This window comes from Pan troglodytes, chromosome 1 (assembly GCF_028858775.2).
Source record: "Pan troglodytes isolate AG18354 chromosome 1, NHGRI_mPanTro3-v2.0_pri, whole genome shotgun sequence".
In the NCBI taxonomy this organism is placed as follows: Eukaryota; Metazoa; Chordata; class Mammalia; order Primates; family Hominidae; genus Pan; species Pan troglodytes.
The window spans coordinates 231,034,913-231,054,158 of record NC_072398.2 but is presented as its reverse complement, the minus strand read 5'-3'; the positions used below and the strand labels follow the sequence as shown (position 1 = coordinate 231,054,158).

The following is a 19,246-nucleotide window of genomic DNA, read 5'->3' as shown; positions in this document are numbered from 1 at the left end:
TTCCCGGCACAGACAAGGCCTCCGGCACAGACCCGGGTTTCTCGGGTCCAGGAGACAAGGCGGGGCGGGGGCAGGGGCGGGGGGGCCTGGAGAAGGGAGGGGCCGCCTGAAGACCGAGTCCCCGCCCGGCCGCTGAGCCCGGCGTCTGCAGCTGCCTCCACCGCCGCCCGGATTGCGGCTAATGACGCCCCCGCTTCCCCCGCCGCTCGGGTCCGCAGGGGAGGGGAGCAGGCGGGGCCGGCGCCCCGCGCAGTAATTACCGCTGCAGCCGTCGCCGCCCGCCGGGTCAGCGCCTCCGCGCCGCCGCCGAGATTAATTGGCGCCGCCGGCGGGGGCGGGGATGGCGCGCGACCTGGGGCCGTAACGAGCTGCGCATCGACCGCCCGCGGGGCCGGCAATTAGCGGAGGCGGCGGGGGAGGGGCGCCGGGGCCTTTACGGGAATGGGGGCGGGGGGGACGCCGCTCATTGCGCTGCCGTCCACAGGGAGCTGCCGCAGCCGCCCCCCTTGCTGTCGCCGCAGAATGCCCCTCACATCGCCCTGGGCCCCCATCTCAGGCCCCCCTTCCTGGGGGTGCCCTCGGCTCTGTGCCAGACCCCAGGTGAGGAGGCGGGTGCGCATCCCCTGGGATCCCGCGTGGAGGCCCGCGGACCCGTCCCTGCCCCTGTCGGAGCCGAGACGGACGGGGTAGGGGGTTGTAAAGGGCCGGCTCGGACCGCCTCGGACCCCCCGACCCCGCGTTGTCCCCCTCCCCACCAGGCTACGGCTTCCTGCCCCACGCCCAGGCGGAGATGTTCGCCCGGCAGCAGGAGCTCCTGCGGAAGCAGAACCTGGCCCGGTAGGTGCGGGGAGGCGGGCGGGGCCGCGCGGCCCGGGAGGCGGCTGACCCGCGTCTGCCCCCGGCCCAGGCTGGAGCTGCCCGCCGACCTCCTGCGGCAGAAGGAGCTGGAGAGCGCGCGCCCACAGCTGCTGGCGCCCGAGACCGCCCTGCGCCCCAACGACGGCGCCGAGGAGCTGCAGCGGCGCGGGGCCCTGCTGGTGCTGAACCACGGCGCGGCGCCACTGCTGGCCCTGCCCCCCCAGGGGCCCCCGGGCTCCGGACCCCCCACCCCGTCCCGGGACTCTGCCCGGCGAGCCCCCCGGAAAGGGGGTCCCGGCCCTGCCTCAGCGCGGCCCAGCGAGTCCAAGGAGATGACGGGGGCTAGGCTCTGGGCACAAGATGGCTCGGAAGACGAGCCCCCCAAAGACTCGGACGGAGAGGACCCCGAGACGGCAGCTGCTGGGTGCAGGGGGCCCACTCCGGGCCAAGCTCCAGCTGGAGGGGCCGGCGCCGAGGGGAAGGGGCTTTTCCCAGGGTCCACACTGCCCCCTCCGCTGCCCCTGGGCTTCCCTTATGCCGTCAGCCCCTACTTCCACACAGGTGGGCACCCCCACACTCTAGATCCTTCCAGAGGGCACAGGACTGGCAGGCCGCCTGTGGAAGGGTCTTGGGGGGAGGAAGGGCCGTGGGGAGGAAAATTCCCCTTCGGCACCCATCCCCCACCTCAGCAATTGGGGCACACGACGGTCAGGAGACGGGCGGGTATGGGAAAGCCAGCCAGAGCCCTAGTAACACGCCCCACAACTCAGGCGCGGTAGGGGGACTCTCCGTGGATGGGGAGGAGGCCCCAGCCCCTGAGGACGTCACCAAGTGGACCGTGGATGATGTCTGCAGCTTCGTGGGGCGCCTGTCTGGCTGTGGAGAGTACACTCGGGTAAGGGGGGGCCCCAGTTCCTGGGGCGGGGCTGGAGCTGGCTGGCAGTCACTACCTCCCTGGAAAAGTTGGTGTGGTAGGGCCATTCCCCAACGCCCTCTCCCTCCCTAAAAGCAGTGCGCAGCAGGGACTGGACTGTGCACCCCACCTTTTTTTTTTTTGCCAGGTGTTTTCTGCCTGACACCGACTCAAACCTAACAGATCACTGTTTTAAAAAAATTTCCGTGAGCTGCACAAACAGCTCCTCTTGGCTCTGCTGGGCTGGAGGATGGAGCAGCACCCGGGTCCTGACCCTCCCTCCTTCTCTCCCCCTTCCAGGTCTTCAGGGAGCAGGGGATCGACGGGGAGACCCTGCCACTGCTGACGGAGGAGCACCTGCTGAGCACCATGGGGCTGAAGCTGGGGCCCGCCCTCAAGATCCGGGCCCAGGTGAGACGCTGGGGAGTGAGGTCAGGGTCTCCAGACCACAGCTGGGCAGAAAGCTCTGGGTGGGTGCGCGCCAGCCCCCACCAGGCCATCTCTCTGCAGGTGGCCAGGCGCCTGGGCCGAGTTTTCTACGTGGCCAGCTTCCCCGTGGCTCTGCCACTGCAGCCACCAACCCTGCGGGCCCCGGAGCGAGAACTCGGCACAGGAGAGCAGCCCTTGTCCCCCACGACGGCCACATCCCCCTATGGAGGGGGCCACGCCCTTGCTGGTCGAACTTCACCCAAGCAGGAGAATGGGACCTTGGCTCTACTTCCAGGGGCCCCCGACCCCTCCCAGCCTCTGTGTTGAGGTTGCCGGGGGGGGGGGTAGGGGGTGGGGCCACACAAATCTCCAGAAGCCATCACTCAATACAATGGCCCTGCCTCCCACCGCTTTATTTCTTTCCGTTTCGGATGCAAAACAAAAAATTTTAAAAGAAAATGTGACTTCAAATGAAAGGAACAAATTTACAAAGACTTGGGGGAGTGAAGGCAGCGCCTGGTGCGGATGGACGAAGTCTGCAGACGGAGGGCAGAGGTGGTGGAAGGGGCCAGGGGCCTGCAGGCCTCCCCCTGGAACTGGGACTGGTCTCGGTCTGCTGACGTCAGGGTCAGCTCCCCCGCGGAGCTGACTTCAGCAGCCCACAGCTGTGGGGCTTCAGCAGCCACGCCAGCCCAGCCCAGCTCTCGATACGTTTGGTCTTTCATGCTGAAAAATAAATAATAAAGCCTGTCCCGTGTCCACTGCCTCCCCCAACTGCACAGACGCCAGCCTCTAGGCCTGACTGCCGGGGAGGTGGAAACACTGGCCACCAGCCCGGCAGCCCCTACAGGCCCCCCAGATGGGCTGCCTCAGTCGTCCTCTGAGAGCTGCAGATCCTCCAGCTCGTCCTCCGGCCCCTGGGCCAGCTGCTGCAGCTCCCCAGGGGCCAGCCCCGCCTCTGCGTCTGGGTCTCCATCTGCGGGGAGAGATGGAGGCTACATAAATTTTGCTTTATCAGGAAGAAGCCAGCCTTGGAGGTTACTCATCACTAATTAATCACGGCACTAATTAATTTATCCCTGTTGCTGGCTGCCAGAGAACAGAGCATTTGGCCTGGCCTCCCCAGGGAGGGAAAAGCCTGGCCCAGAGCCCCGCGCCCCCCGCCCACGTGGCTCTGCCCTCCCACCAGATGGGCTCACAGGGCCACACCCTCTCACCCCAAGACCATTCACCCTCCTCCTTGTCCTCTTCATCGTCTTCCACCCCGTGCCGAGTGCTCAGGGGCCTCAGTATCCCTGAGGAACAAGAAGCAGAGTCCATATGACTCCCACCCACAGGGTCCCCCAGCAAAGTCACAGTGGGGGCAGGAGGGTGGCCAGGCTCCCAACACCCTTCCCTCCGCTGACTTCCAGCAGGTGGAGAGGAGCCCTGGGGAGGAACTGGGAGGTCACAGGCCTGGGGACAGAGTTACCAATCCCAGTAGGCCTTTACTTCAAGGAGGGAAGGCGCTGGCACCAGAAGCCTGGCAACACTGAGGTTGGCCCCAGCCGGGCCAGAGACTGGTGAGCCCACTGCAGGGTGGGTACAGGTGGCCCTTGTGGCTCTGGGAAATCCAGCAGAGCCCTCCAGGCCCACCCTTCCCCTGGGAGCACCACGCAGGCCCCACCTCTCTCCGAGAATCCCTCGGTGTCGTCCTCTTCAGAGCTGTTCAGGTCAAAGAGGTCTTTAAATTGCTTCCTGTCCTCATCCTTCCTGTCAGCCATCTTCCTTCGTTTGATCTCAGGGAAGTTCAGGTCTTCCAGCTGGAAGGCCAAAGAACCAGGGGCTCAGGTGAGAGAGGGCAGGGGCTGGCGGCCACAGCAGGGCCAGGCATCGCCAGACCCACCACCAGGGCCCCATGTGGCCAATTTCTAGTCCCCTCTCTGTTCCCAAATCACAAAGCCATCCTCCAAGTTGTCCATCCCATGTCCAAGGTCAAAGGCAGAGCCCTTCCTGCTTCTCCCCACGGGCCCCTGGTGCCCACATACTGGCCTGGGTGACAAGGTCAGTCCAGCCACTCCACCTGCCCAGAGCCTCCAGCCCATCAGGCCTGAGGGGGCGTGGCCTCCCCAACCTAGTGCAGCCTGGGGCTTCCCCTCCCTGGAAACACCTGGTTCTGGCCAGTTCTGCAACACCTACCCCCTCTCCAAGTCAAATCATCCGGGCACGGCCCTGGCCGCCTGGCACTGTTTCCAAACCCTCGCCCTGGTCTCAAGTCATAGTGCGCTAGATCTGAAACCCAGGAAGTCACACCACACCCCCGGGTCCCCTCGCCGAGCCGCACCCGCTCTTTGCCACTGATCTCCAGCTGGATCTCCCGGTCACGCAGCTTGCGCCAGTGGCTGTAGTACAAGGTCAGGGGTGTCCCCTCTTCCCGGGTCAGCTTCTCCCAGGCTTCCTGGGGGGTTGGGGGAGTTCAGGGTCATGCCTCACCCTGGGCAAACCCCCACATGTAGCTGGGGCTACACCCTGGCAGGTGCCCTCAGGTGGCACTACCCCCAGGGCCCACTAACCACTGCCTGCTGCTCAGAGACGCCGAAGGAAACCCTCTGGCGGCGGCTGCAGATGTATGCCGAGTTCTCCTGAACCTTCCCAAGCAGCTGCTGCACCTGCCGGCAGTAGTTGGCCACCTTGCACTCCCGGAGGAACGACTTCAGCTGCAGAAGGGAGGGGTCAGCCACTGAAGCCCAGGACCGCCCCATGTGCACAGCTGGCCCAGGTCCCCTGCAAAACCACGCGTGGTGGCCACGGGGATACCCCAGGAGGGGACATGGATCCCATCTCAGGGCTCAAGTGCATAGCTGTTGCAGCTGGAATGGCAGAGGCAGAATCAGCCCACCCTCTGGGCCAACCCTGCCCACTACTCACCTCTGGAAATAAAGTTTTATGCCAGGCGCGGTGGCTCACGCCTGTAATCCCAGCACTTTGGGAGGCTGAGGCAGGTGGATCACCTGAGGTCAGGAGTTCAAGACCAGCCTGGCCAACGTGGCAAAACCCCATCTCTACTAAAATACCAAAATTAGCTGGGTGTGGTGGTGGGCGCCTGTAAACCCAGCTCCTTGGGAGGCTGAGGCTGGAGAATCGCTTGAGCCCAGGAGATGGAGATTGCAGTAAGCCGAGATCGCACCATTGCACTCCAGCCTGAGCAACACAGCGAGACTCCATCTCAAACACTACTACTACTACTAATAAAATACAGTCTCGCTGACGTGCAGCCACACGTGTGCATTGCATGGTTCTGCAGTTGCCTGTGCAGCTGAATATCCGTAGGAAGCCACGTTTACCATTTGGCCCCTCACCAAAAACATTTTCTGACCCCTACCCCAGACCCCGACCCTGGGCCCTTGAGTCCAGAAGCAGAGATGCCCCAATGCCAGGTATCACCACCCAAGAGGACATGGGAGGAACAGAGGCTGTGGCCCCTGCTGTGAGTGCCCCCTAAAAAGGGGGTCCCGGCTCTGTGCACGTGACACGTGTGTGGCCGTGTGTGACTGAGTACACACACATGCACACACCTCTATCTGGATAAGCCTCTGACCAGTTGTGGCTCGTGTGAGCAGACCCCTCCTCTCCACGCTGCACAGACCTATAGTCGGCACATCTGATTCCAGCCACCAGGGCCAGACAGCAGGGCCCCCACCCCTCCCACTTGGCACAGGCCTCCCTGAGGCTGGAAACATCAGGGCTGAGAGCCAACAGACCTCCCGTGGGGGCCCAGAAGGACCTTCTGAGGACAAAGAGAACCCCCTCCTCCACCCCACTCCTGCCTAAGGTGAGGCTGACGTGGGGTATTCAGCGGGGCAGGCCGGGCCTTCCTATGAGGCTGATGTGGGGTATTTGGCGGGGCAGGCCAGGCCTTCCTGCCACCTGAGAAGCCACTCCACCCACTCCCCACACCCGGGATGGCCTGGGGAAGTGTGCGATCAGCGTACCAGCCTGAGCCAGGGTCGGCATGCTCAGTCCCAACCCCGAAGCAAAGATCAGCCTTGTGGTTCCCACCTGGGGAGGAGGCTGTTGTGCTCCCAGGGTCCTCAGCCCACTGCCCAGGCCTGCCCCCAAACCTCCTGAATGGCTTAGAACCCCTCATCAGCCCCTCCAAGGGGGCCTCACAGGGGGCGTTGCCAGTAGTCAGGTTCCACCCCAGTCCCAGGTACCCGGGACAAGGGCACCTCCTACCGGCCTGGGGCAGCCAAGCCCGTTATAAGACAGTCTGAGTCGGCCACGAGCCGGTGTGGGCAGGACACACACCTGCAGGACCACAGGCAGCACCAGCTCCGGGAAGCCGATGCAGTGTGCCTGGCTGTGCAGGTACTCCAGGGTGAGGTCATACAGCTGCTCCACCAGGCCGTCCTGAAGAGCAGGGGAGAGGGCCGAGTGCATTAGGGAGAGGCTGGGGCTGGGCACTCAGGCCCCTTCCCCTCAGGCTGTCAGGGCAGCGCCATCTCCAGGGCACGGACTGCAAGGAAGGGGCCCCTGGGCCCCAGCCCTGGGAGACCATGAAGGTCCATGCTTGAACTTGGAGGATGCCAGCCCCCTCCCATCCACCTCAGCACCCCCAACCCCACCCTGGGAACTGCCCAGGCCCCTCCCCAAGAGGCCAGCCTCACCCGGTACGCCTTCTCCTGCAGGTTGACATTGGACAGCTTCAGGATCACGGAGAAGTTGATGGGCTTGGAGCTCATGCGCCCTGGCTTCCTGTTGAAGTCAACCTGCTGGAACATCTGCCCCAAGGGCCGTGTCAGGCTCTCTTGGCCCCGTGCCTGGTCACCCTGGCTTCACCCTGGCTGCACCCTGGTCCCCCTGGTCCCTTTGGCCCTGCACCTGGCTGGACCCTGGTCACCCTGGTCCTCAGGCTTCAGCACGAGGAGACCCAACCCGAGACAAGAGATAAGCAGCTAGACATGGTCCCAGCCCCATGGCCCCACACAGCCTGGTGTGTCCCCGAGTGGGGCTCTGATCAGTAGGGAAGGATCAGGAACACGGGCCCTCTCCCAAAATCCTGGGAAGCACTAAGGACCCACGTCTGGAGACCTAGAGGTCCCTGCCACACAGAGTACCAGGACAGCCCCCATTCCCGACAACATGGCACTGAGGCCCATCCTGGCCCTCAGTACAGCAACGCCACATGGGGCTCCGTCCCGAGCAACCAGAAGACGCAGCAGCAACAGCAAAGACAGCAAAGAGTGCCAGCCACAGGACGGGACAGATGGAGGTCACGGGAGGCCTGGGGGGCCCCTCCCACACCCTCCACAGAAGCCACAGGCTGTGCACCTCCATAGGGCATGCCAGGAGGAGCAGAGAAGGAGTCAGCCCAGCCTCTCAGTCTTGTGACCCCTCCCCAAACACCAGGAGACCTCAGGCTGTGAATCAGAGAGATCCAGGGTACATGCTGGGGCACCAGAGGACAGAAGCAGGTTATGGGGGGCCCAAGGGTGGAGGCCCCAGCAAGACACCCCACTCAGCAGGGGTGGCTGCCAGACAGCTGAGCTCAGGTCCAGATGGGAAAGCGCCCTGGTACTGATGAAGCTCTGGGAGGACACTGCCCTTCTCTAGCCTGGGCCTAAGTATGGGCAGGCGACTGGCTTCCTGTCCAGGCACTGGGGAAGGGCAGGCACGGCCTACGGCTGAGGGCTTTGTTTTAGCTTTTAGGGTTTGCTTTTTCCGGAGAGGAGAGGCCTGCATCCCTGCGTGAGAGGGGCCTACAGGGTGCGGCTGCAGTGAACCAGGGCAGTGCACAAGTGAAGAAACAGACACTGCAAGAGAGTAAGAAAGCACGTAGCCAAGGAGATTGGACAAGGGAAACAGACACAAAGCATGCCTGCAGCTGGGCAGCAGAGCTGGAGGCCCACAGACACAGGGGCCAGGCCAAGGGCTGGGCAATCAGAGACCACTGCTGGCTGCCATGTGAGTGAACATGGCTTCCTAAAGATGTTCAGCATCCCTGCCTCAGTGGAAGGGGAATCAGAACGTGCCTGGGGCTTCCATACCTTCTGGACCCGGCAACCTGGGGACCCAGCCCCAAGGACAGCTGTGACACGACTCTGGGCCTTCATGAGGCTGAGAACTCATTAAACAGGGTGGAGATCGTGAATTCCTAAATTTACAGCGGGATGGGGCCTAACCCACCCACTGAAAGTTGAAACTTCGGACTCCAACCTTTCCCTACCTGAGTGGCATGTGCATGTGCAAAGATGCATACACACAGGTACACACAGGCGCACACATGCACAGGCACACACGTAGATGCATGTACATGCACACAGGTGCACACACGCACAGGCACACACAAGCAGACATACATGCATGCACCCAAGTGTACAGGTACACGCACAGGTACACACGCACAGTACACACATGCAGATGCAAATGCATGCACACAAGTGCACACACACAGACGCATGTGTATGCACATAGGTGCACACAGGTACATAGATACACGCAGACGCACATGCATGCACACAGATGCACACATGCAAAGGTTCATGCATGCACAGGTAGACACATGCAGACACAAATGCATGCACACAGGTGCACACACGCACAGGTACACACATGCAGACACACAGGTGCACACACAGGTACACACATGCATGTGCATGCATACAGGTACACACAGGTACACACTGGTATACAAAGACACACATGCACAGGTGCACACACGCAAAGGTACACACAAAGGTACACACATGCATACACACAGGTGTACACACGCACAGATGCACACACCTGCAGGCACAAGGCATTCATAGATACACGTGCACACACATACAGATGCACACATGAACTGATATGCACACACACACACAGATTTGCAGACCCATGCACCCAGATGGTGCACACACACACATGCATGCATGCACAAACGCACCCACCCAGATGTACACACACCCCCCATACAAATGCATACACATGCACACAACTGTCAGGGCAGGGCCTTTCAGAGTATACAGTTCAGCAATCAGACTTGGGTTTGGGCCCATCTCGCCTCCTGCCGACTCCAGTCTTGGGCAAGCACCTACAGGGTCAGGTCCTGGCATCCTCAAGCACAGCCCTAGCAGCAGCTGTCTTCATCCCCAGTGGCCCCACGTTCTCCAACACTGCCCCCAGCACACGGAGGAGCAGTGTCCTCGTGACACCCGTGACAAGGAGGCGGCCAGGGCTCCGGGAGGTCGCCGGACAACTCAGCACAGACGTCTCGAGCAGCAGGTGCTCCCTACAGGAGCAGGCAGAGGTGCCACACGCCCACCACAGCCTCACTCACCTCCAGGATGAAAGGCAGCACCGGGATGAAGGCCCCCGAGCTCCCCGAGAGCAGCGTCAGGGCACGGATGCAGTGCATTCGCAGCGGGTAGAAGCGGGCAGTGGGGATGAGCCTGGGGGTGGGAAGGCCGAGTGACCAGAGGCCCCGGCTCTGGCAGCCCCTGCCCCTCCCCCTGCTGTCTTGGACCCCCTCCCCCACTCACCGACATCAGACCCCTAAAGCAGGACAAGGCACGTCTGAACCCCAGGGACCTGCACCCCTTGCCCAGCTATAGGGCTGCAGGTACCTTACCCAGCTTTCAGCTTTATTTCATTTTAACACGGTGGCAGGGGTCATCTGTTCCTGCCTGCTCTCCTCTCTGTTCCCGCCTTTCCTGCTTCTTCCCTTGGACTTCCCACCTCCCTTCCCAGCCTTGAGTTTCTAAGGCTCAGCCAGACAGATGCCCCCTCCTGGCCAAAGAGGCCACAGTACTGCTCCCACCTTTTCCTGCTGCAGCCCCTACCGTGCCTGGACCCTCCTAAGTGCTCACGCCCAAAGTACAGTTGACTGCATCAGATGTGCTCCACGTAATGAGCCAAACTCACTGCAGACTGCACACAAGCCCCCAGAACACACATTGGGTGGCACCCGAGGCGGCCAAACCGCTGCTGGAGGAGCTCATGGCACAGGTGCCCACCAGCCCTAGCTCACCGCTGTTGGAGGAGCTCATGGCACAGGTGCCCACCAGCCCTAGCTCACCGCTGTTGGAGGAGCTCATGGCACAGGTGCCCACCAGCCCTAGCTCACTGCTGTTGGAGGAGCTCATGGCACAGGTGCCCACCAGCCCTAGCTCACTGCTGTTGGAGGAGCTCATGGCACAGATGCCCACCAGCCCTAGCTCTCCAGAATCCAGAGCATCTCCCCGTAGCAGGTACGGGGACCCCAGCCCTTCCTCAGGGACGGCCAGGACACAGACTCAGGCCCCAAGGCCCCGAACGCCAGAGGCACCGCCCACACGGTCCCAGCAAATTTGCTTCTCCTGACCCTCCCGCACAACTCTGCCCGCCCCACAACTCACTTGATACAGCCAATGATGACTTGGGCAAGGGGGTAGACCAAGGGCTGGAGGGCTTCGCTGGGGCCCGCAGTGCTCAGGACCCGGCACCACAGGAAGAGGCAGTGCACGTACTGCCAGTTGTACACAGACTGGTATGTTTCCTGGTCAGAGAGAACCACGTCAGCTACTGGCCAGGCTGACCAGTCAGGCTGATGCACGTTCCTCCTGGGCCGGCACAGGAATCGTTTCCTCATCTTGCACACGGGGTCTCAACCCATCCACCCTTCCCCCACCTGCAAGGACCGACTGCACCAGGGTGCTGGGCTGTCTCCAGACAGGGGCTTCGGGGAGGCTCCAGGCCCTGCCTTGGGTCAGGCACCTGGGCTGCCCCACCCCATGCCCAGCATGAGCCTGGAAGGGCCCCACCACACACCTTCTTGCGGGTGGTCATGGCGTTGCGCAGGTGTATGGCGAGCTGGCGGATGTAGAGGAAGGCGTGCTGGTAGGCCACACCTGGCTCCAGAGCCAGCAGCTCCGTCAGGGTCCGCTGCATGAAACTGATGAAGGGGAGGGCACCAGGCGAGGTGAACTTGCAGTTCCTCACATACGTGATGTACATTTGCTGCGGAGGGACCCGGGTCAGAGCCACCTGGGATCAGGGCCATGCACCTCCACCGCCCACTCCAGGGCCCCTGTGAACACCTGGGCCTTTCCCTCAGAGCTGGGCCTCGAGGAAGAGCCGTAGCCCCTTGCACAGCCCCCACCCCCATGTGCCCACCAGCCTCAGGCCTGGGAGAAGCTGGGGCAGAAGCTCCTGCTGCACACTGGGCCCCTCTGGGGGCTGAGGGTCCCCACATGCAGGCCACCCATGGCTTGGGGACGGGCAGTAGGACTGTACCCTGGCCATGGCCTCAGGTCCCAACACCCAGTGTCCTCCTCCAGCCAGAGAGGCCCTCCCCTGGGGAAGCTGTGTGAAGCAGGGTCCAGGTGGGGCCCTGAGAAGGCCGAGGGCTCTCTTCCCTGCCCACCACCCCCAGGTGCTCTGTGAGACATTCGTGATCCAAGGGCCCAGGTCTGCTCAGAGCTGCAGTGAGGGTCCAGTGAGGGGCACCAACCACAAAGGCAGCCTGCCCCGCCCTTAGGCCGAGATTTCCAATGCAGATGCTGAGGGACACAGACGCAGGGCCCACCACTACCTTGAGGACGGGGCCAAGGAAAGTGTCCTTCTTGTGCCGGCAGACTCTGCTGAGGACCAGGAAAGCCAGCACCCGCAGGGACTCCTCCCCAGTGCTCCATACGACCACCATTCTCTGCGGAAGGTCAGACGTCACTGGTGGCCCCCCAGCCTCCTCAGCAGGGATGCCCCAGGGCCAGCACAGCCCTCCCCAGCCAGGTGAAGGCTCCCATGGCCACCAGCTCTTCCCAAAGCACCTCGGGGGAGCTGTGAGTTAGGTGCTCAGTTACAGAAGTGAACAGAACAGGTGCGTTGCTCCTTGTGAGAAGAGGACCACAAAAGTTCACCACGTCAGACACGCCGACGTATGTGAGATCACACCGGGAAGAAGAGACCTCACCGTGGCTTTGCTCACGGACTGAGCCGCGCTGCCCGGGCAGGCGGGGGCTGCCTGAGACAGAAACCCCAGGTGGGGGTGGGGGCCAGGTGCTTCTGTGGCCTCTCTAGCCAAGCGGAGCCAGTGGAGCGTGGGCACCACCTGTGCCCTGGCCAGGAGTGGGATGTGGTGGGAGTAGCCGTGTGGCCCCCCGACCCCATGACAGACACAGGGAGGGGACTGGGCCACCCACCTTGAGCAGCATGCGGCACTGCTTGGGGAAGGTCAGGAAGCAGGGCACCAGCACGCTGATGTGCCGCAGCACGGCCGCCAACACCGTCGTCTCCGCCAGACAGGACACCAGCTGGGGGCAGGAGGGGACAGTGAAGCCCCAAACCCATGTATTCTGGGATACAAAAAAGGACCGACCACCGGATACAGCCAGGCCCCCGTGCCCTCCCCACCAGAACAGCACCTGTATGGCCGAGCCCAGGTAAGCCTTGATGTCCACACGGAGCTTCCCCCAGAGCGGGCTGCTGGACGGCTGCAGCATCCTGCAGAGAGACCACCCACCCCTGGCTGGGAGGCCCCACGGCTCGGACGCGAGGCTGCTCAGCATGTTGGCGCGTGCCCTGGCCAGCATAGCCTCTACGACTCTGCAGAGACCCCCCCCCGTCTCTCCACTCAAAAAAGCTCAGGGCCCCTTACGGCTGGACAGACACAGGGGCTTAGCAGGACCCTCTCAAGTGCATTAGCCCCTCCTTCAGTGGCCTTGAACTCCTGTCTGCCCTGCCCAGGGTTGGCCACCTCCCTAAGAGTCCCCGGAAGTCCCAGCCTCCAACTCCCTCTCTCAGACATAAACCTTTTCTAGGTCCCCTTGATCACATCCCCACCGTGAGACCACACGAGGTCCCTAAGCCCAGCAGCTGGTACTCGGCACCTCTGGGGTCGGCCAGGCACCACCAACTGCCGCAGACTGGTTTCCTTTGGCCCACATTTGCTGCACAAAGAAAAGAAAATCAGAGGGCAGGTGTGGAGACTCATGCCAGTACTCACTGCACTTTGGGAGGCCAAGGCAGGAGGATCAAACTCCTAGCCCAGGAGTTTGAGACCAGCCTGAACAACATAGTGAGACCCCGTCTCTACAAAAATATACAAAATATTATCCAGGCCTGGTGGCGGAGTCCCATTTACTTGGGAGGCTAAGGTGGGAGAATCACTTGAATCCAGAAGGTACGTGTCGCAGTGAGCTATGATCACTGCATTCCAGCCTGGGCGACAGAGCAAGATCCTATCTCGTACAGAAAAAAAAAAAACCAAAAACCAAACAAACAAAAAAAAACATTTACCAGAGCCCACGCAGTAGGCGCTCACTAAAATCTGCTGAAGCACGGGAAGGACAAAGGGCAGGGCCCCAGAAAGGCCCCCCGTCCTCGACCCTCCTCACACCTGTGCTGACACTGGCTGCTGGGCACCTGCAGCTGCCCACCCAGACCCAGGAGGCAGCTCTGCTCCCCACGGCCTGACTCCCTCCGGTACAGCTGCTGCCTCGACAGGGGTCCCTGACCTGGTGGCTCAGGCTGCAGTGCCTGCTGCCTCCCAATCGCTGCCTGTCCCTCCACCCCCATCTGCCAGCTTCCTTGTCCCCTTCGGACAGCACTGCCTCCATGTGGACACGGCATTGCTCTATCCGTCCAGCCCCGACCACTACCACCAGCAACAGTGCCCCTGTCTCCTGAGCCGCTGTCTCCTGCCCCTGAGGTGCTGATGGCGAGACCTCTCCTGTGGGTCTCCTTTCTTCCTTTGAAGGTGTCCTGGGGCAGTTCCAACTCTAGGCCTCCACTGCCTCAAGGTCACATGGCTGCACAGCCCCGGAACCCCAACGTGATCCATGCTCTACCAAATGCTTGGCTGTGCGTCCCTCTTCTCTGAAAACCTTCCATGGCCTCTGCCCAATCTTTCTCTAAGGGGGAAGTTGAGGCCCTCAGGTTCTCAGCATTGATGAGGCCCCTGTCTACAGACACACACAGCTCCAGGAAACAGGCCAGTCATAGTGCAGAGATCAAGGAGTATGGACAGGACTTACAAGTTCTTACAAAGGGAAAGAGAGCAAGAACCCTAACCTGGGAAAATCTGAGAGCAAAGGCAGCTGCACACGCCACACCTTCTGAGACTCTGAGCAGAAAACTTCCCTTTTCAGGAAGGAAAGAAGGTGGGGCCGCTCCAACTGGCCCCAAGTACCCAGCCTCTCCCAACGGTCCCTCGTGCCTTCTCAGGGTTCCCAAGAAGAGGCTGGCTCTGTTGTCATGTCTCTGTCCTGGCCACAAGGCCTCTGGCTTCTCCTGTGTGTGGTCCCGACCCACCTTCCACCCCACCCCCCTTCACCCCCTCCCCTCTTACCTGCTGCTATCCTTTGCCACCTTTCCAAACAGCAGCTTCTGGAGACAGCCAATGAGGTCTCTGATGCAGAAGGTAACCAGAGCATTGAACACTACAACGAAAAGGCCTGGATGTACTCACAGGACAGAGAACGCAACAGACAGCTTGGATGCCAGGCTCCCCCCAAGCTCACCAGCACTGTCCGTGACCTGGAATTTGTTGGCCTCAGCACTTTCCTGGTCCCCTCGGGTGGTGGCCACAGCTGCTCGGAACGCCTGTACCACTTCATGGAACAGCTTTGGAGTGAGGCGTTGCTGAAGGAGCAAGAGTACCAGGGGCGTCAGGGGAGCTGAGACTGCACTCGGCAGAGTGGAAACGGCGGCCCCAGAGAAAGGCACCCTCACCCTCACCCTCAGACATAGGGCAGAGGTTGAGGGGGAGGCACAGAGCTCCATACTGATAACAAAAATGGAAACAAAGTCTAGAATTCTCTGGGAAGGGGAGGGAGTCTGGCTCAGGAGCCCCAGGGAAAGGACTGGGAGTTCCAGATCCTGGACTATGGCCACCTCCAGGTGGTATCTGGAGCTCTCCCTATCCTTGTCCCTGGAAAAAAACACTGTGAGAGGCTCAGAAGGACCCCAGCTCCACCAACCAACAAAGGCACAGTCCGTCCCACCCACAGTGGGGCTGACTTTGGGGAGTGGGGCGCCAACAGAGCCCCTGGAATCTACCCAAAAGTGAACACACAGTTCTGGGGCAACCAAGCAAGCAGGAGGAGCAACGTGTTGTCACTTGCGCTGAAGAAGGCTCCAAGCGTCCCCTGTGTGGAGAACAGCCCCTCCCACCAGCACAGCCTCAGGCGCCTCAGGTGAGGCAAGGCCAGATTTCTGCCTGGGCACCCAGCTGCCCGCCCCTCGCTGCTGCTCACCTCAGGTGAGGCAAGGCCAGATCTCTGCCTGGGCACCCGGCTGCCCGCCCCTCGCTGCTGCTCACCTTTGCTGCCTGCTTCCATCTCTCAACCATGGCGACAGTCACAGGAACAGAATTCTTCTTCCCCTTCAGCCCTCTGGGGACTCTGTCCCCATCTTCCCCTTCCTCCGCTCCATCCTCCTCCTCACTGGCTTCCTGCACAGAAAGGCTGAGCTGAAGGAGAGTGTAGAGACAAGTGCCCCGCTTCTGGTTTGGCCCACGCCCTCACCTCCAGCACATCTGGCAGGGAGTGGAACGGCTCCTCTTCCTCCTCAGAGCTGTCCGAGTCGCTGAAGTTTAGCAGGCTCTGGTCATTCTCCTGCAGGAACTTGTAGAACTCGGGGTCTCTGTCCTTCAGCCGAGAGAGCTGGTCTTTGTGCTCAGAGGCACGGCCTTTACGCCGGCTGAGGAGGCAGAAGTCAGCGACCCCAGTGGGAAGTGGAAGTAGAGGGGGCGGGGAGTGGCCTACAGGGTCAGTCTACTCCCTTCACAAGGGTTACCAACTAGCAAGACAGGATTGCCAGGAGGTACGTTTTTGGCAGACCCACGTCTCCTAACCCAACAACCTCTACAACATACCCTCAAACACACTACACAGGCCCCCCAGCCGCGGTCTTCCCTGGACTTGCTGTGCCTGCGCCCTGCGCTACACAGGCCCCCCAGCCGCGGTCTTCCCTGGACTTGCTGTGCCTGCGCCCTGCGCTACACAGGCCCCCCAGCCGCGGTCTTCCCTGGACTTGCTGTGCCTGCGCCCTGCGCTACACAGGCCCCCCAGCCGCGGTCTTCCCTGGACTTGCTGTGCCTGCGCCCTGCGCTACACAGGCCCCCCAGCCGCGGTCTTCCCTGGACTTGCTGTGCCTGCGCCCTGCGCTACACAGGCCCCCCAGCCGCGGTCTTCCCTGGACTTGCTGTGCCTGCGCCCTGCGCTACACAGGCCCCCCAGCCGCGGTCTTCCCTGGACTTGCTGTGCCTGCGCCCTGCGCTACTTTTGCCTGATGGTGGCTTCACCCTTCCAGAGGCTCAGACTAAAGGCAAATCTCTGTCTCTAATACCCAGCACGCAACTTGTCATCAGATCTCATCAGCAACACCTTCAAAACCGTTAGTGCCTCCTCTCAAACCACCACATAGTTCAACTCTCAGTTACCCTAAAGGTCTCTCTGTTTCCACCGTTGCCACCTACAAGGCACTCCACCACTCAAACCCAGAAGTAACTCCCTGTTTTACGAGGCAATCTTATGACGGTCTACAGCACCTGGCTCTTCATCACCCTTCTGGGCTCATCTACCCCTATTCACCCCCTCACTCCTGCCATAGCCACGTTTACCTCTGTACTCTCCCCAAATGCTCCCACTGCAAGGCTTTTGCTGTCTTCTGCTGCCTGAAATCCCAAGACACGTTTCCCCTACTGTCTGTGTGGCCTCCTTGTTGGAGGTCTTTATTCAGACATCATCTTCTCAAACAGCCACCTCTGCTTTTTTTTTTTTTTTTTTTTCCTGAGGCGGAATCTCACTCTGTCGCCCAGGCTGGAGTGCAGTGGCGCAATCTCCACTCACCGCAACCTCCGCCTCCCGGGTTCAAGCGATTCTCCTGCCTCAGCATCCTGAGTAGCTGGGACGACAGGTGTGTGTCACCACGCCAAGCTAATTTTTGTATCTTTTGGTTTCTTTCTTTTTCTTTTTGAGATGGAGTCTCACTCTCTCACCCAGGCTGGAATGCAATGGTGCCATCTCGGCTCACTGCAACCTCCGCCTCCCAAGTTCAAGCGATTCTCCTGCCTCAGCCTCCCGAGTAGTTGGGATTACAGGTGCGCACCACGCCCGGCTAATTTTTATATTTTTAGTAGAGACATGATTTTTCCGTGTTGGTCAGGCTGGTCTCGAATTCCTGACCTCAGGTAATCTGCCCGCCTCGGCCTCCCAAAGTGCTGGCATTACAGGCGTGAGCCACCGAGCCCAGCCTCCGCTCCTTCTAACAGAGCAACTCGGCTCCCCTGCAACTCTCTCTTCGGCCCCTCTGTCCTTCCTTTCCCTCCCCAGCACTTATCTCTCTCCTACCGAACTGCAGGCGGTGATTTCACCCAAGAACGTGAGAGTTCTCCTAGATCGGGAAGAGATTTTTGCACAACTCACCAACATACGCTCCCTACCTAGGACAGAGTTTGGCACGGAACAGAAGCTCAGTAAACATCGGATGAAAGAGTAAGTTAAGCTGAAAGGACTGGGGGGTAGAGGTCGGCGATCCTTAGGCCTCGGCCCTGAGACCCCAGGCGAGGTCAGCAACCTTGTGGCGGGGTGGGACAGGACGAGCAAGGAGGTTCTGCTCACGCATGTCCCCACTAACCTGGCCGAGGGGCTCCCGCCCGGCTTATCCGGACTCCGGGCAGCCTCGCGTGCTTCCCGCGTCTCCGCTTCTGGAGAGTTTTCGGACTCGGATTCGGACTCGGAGTCAAAGCCCGAAGCTAGGAACTCGTCCACCGTCAGCTCCGCCAGGCGCCTGCGGGTCACGCAGGAGTCACAGCTGCTCGCACGCCCAGCTCGCCCCAGCCCCGCTGAGAGGAGCAAGAAAAGCCCCCTTGGATACAGAAACCCACCGGGAGGCCAAATCGGCCCTCGGACCCGCGGCTTACCTCTTGCGGCTCCCCGCAGCTGCCATGACACCAACCCGCAGCGTGCACCCCACTTCCGGCCCCAGAATGCCGCGCGGCTGCGCACTTCCGCCGCCCAGGCCCCGCCCCTTTCCCCGCCCCGCCGTGCCACGCCCAGTCGAGTGGCTCTACGGTTCTCCGACCGCAACGCCGGCGGCCTCAGGGCGGGAGGGCGCGTTCGCGTGCTCGGTGCGGGCAGCCCCGGTGGGGCCCAGATGCGCCTCCCGCTCGGCGCCCGGCTCCGTAGGACGCGGTGACGCCGGTGTCCGCCCCGGGGAAGACAGACCAGGAGTCCCGCCGCGCCCGCAGCCCACCCGGCGCTCCGAGGGCACGCGCCTGCGAGGACGCCAGACTGCGACGGCGGGGCCCCTATGCAAAGAGCTCCCACAAATCAACAATAAAAAGCAGAGAGTCCCGTGGAAAATGCGAGGGGCGGTGGGAACCGCACTGATGTCGCCAGCTCGACAAAAGACGGGCGACCCGAGGGCCAGGCTGGCTTCGCCTCCGATCCGCGGAGACCGGGCCAGCGCCACGAACACCACGCCGGGCGCTCCCCGTCCATGGCCCTCTGGGTGCCGACCGCGGCTCTTCCCGGGGACGCCGCACGGGACGAAGGCGGTGGGGAGGCCGGCGCCTTCCTTCCCGCTACCAGCCTGACACCCGGGCCCCCGGGCCTGGACAGCCAGACCCCGCGACAAGGGCGCCGCGGGGCGCAGGCACGGCTCCCCCAGCCCTGGCGCTGAAGGGGAGCGTGAGGCGAACACGGGCGGATTGGCCTCGGGGTCCCATTCGACTTCTTGGTGCCGCGGGGCCCCGGGGCTCCCCGGAAGAGAGCAAGTTAGGGGGTCGGGGGAGCGGGGATGGCTTCCGGGGGAGGAGGAGGGCGAGGCCCGGGGGGCTCCTCGTAGGAGGAAGAGGGCGAGGCTTAGGAGGGCTCTTCGGAGAAGCAGGAGGGCGAGGCCTGTGGGGGGGCTTCCCGGGGAAGAAGGAAGGCGAGACCTAGGGGGGCTTCCCGGAGGAGGAGGAGGGCGAGGCCTGGTGGGGGGCTTCCCGGAGGAGGAGGATGGCGGGGTCTGGGGGTGCTTCTCGGAGGAGGAGGCGGACCTGGGGCGCAGCGCTGGAAGGATCCGCGTCCAACGTCTAGTCCCCGAAGCCTCTCGGGAGGC

At 62.0% G+C, this 19,246-nt stretch overlaps 2 protein-coding genes across 8 annotated transcripts in view; one reads left to right on the top strand and one right to left on the bottom strand.

Moving 5' to 3' along the window:
- Positions 1–2,950, top strand: part of SAMD11 (sterile alpha motif domain containing 11) — a 20,088-nt gene extending 17,138 nt beyond the window's left edge. Inside the window, exons 9-14 of one of the 4 annotated variants that reach the window (XM_054661448.2) lie at positions 485–600; positions 759–837; positions 908–1,419; positions 1,629–1,753; positions 2,072–2,182; positions 2,282–2,950. In XM_054661448.2, the coding sequence (XP_054517423.1) occupies positions 485–600; positions 759–837; positions 908–1,419; positions 1,629–1,753; positions 2,072–2,182; positions 2,282–2,527 (1,189 nt within the window). In that variant the 3' untranslated portion in view covers positions 2,528–2,950. Of the gene's footprint in view, positions 1–484; positions 601–758; positions 838–907; positions 1,420–1,628; positions 1,754–2,071 lie in introns of all 4 variants that reach the window. The other 3 variants (XM_054661452.2, XM_054661455.2, XM_054661447.2) reach the window with 3 other exon arrangements.
- On the bottom strand, positions 2,584–19,246 carry NOC2L (NOC2 like nucleolar associated transcriptional repressor). 4 transcript variants are annotated; one of them, XM_054661491.1, is made up of 19 exons: positions 19,185–19,246; positions 17,777–17,984; positions 15,664–15,838; positions 15,459–15,590; positions 14,659–14,779; positions 14,487–14,577; positions 12,562–12,640; positions 12,340–12,450; positions 11,733–11,846; positions 10,970–11,158; positions 10,558–10,697; positions 9,501–9,612; positions 6,847–6,960; positions 6,488–6,589; positions 4,753–4,896; positions 4,524–4,637; positions 3,867–4,002; positions 3,418–3,495; positions 2,584–3,176 (listed from the first exon to the last, which is right to left on the bottom strand). In XM_054661491.1, exons 4-19 carry the CDS (start codon positions 15,486–15,488, stop codon positions 3,070–3,072), a joined length of 1,782 nt encoding a protein of 593 aa, XP_054517466.1. In that variant the 5' UTR covers positions 15,489–15,590; positions 15,664–15,838; positions 17,777–17,984; positions 19,185–19,246; the 3' UTR covers positions 2,584–3,069. The 4 variants fall into 4 exon arrangements, with proteins under 4 accessions (XP_054517466.1, XP_003318995.3, XP_009452970.3 ...); XM_003318947.7 differs by having other exon boundaries at positions 17,777–17,929; positions 18,063–19,234; XM_009454695.5 differs by having other exon boundaries at positions 3,433–3,495; positions 17,777–17,929; positions 18,063–19,234.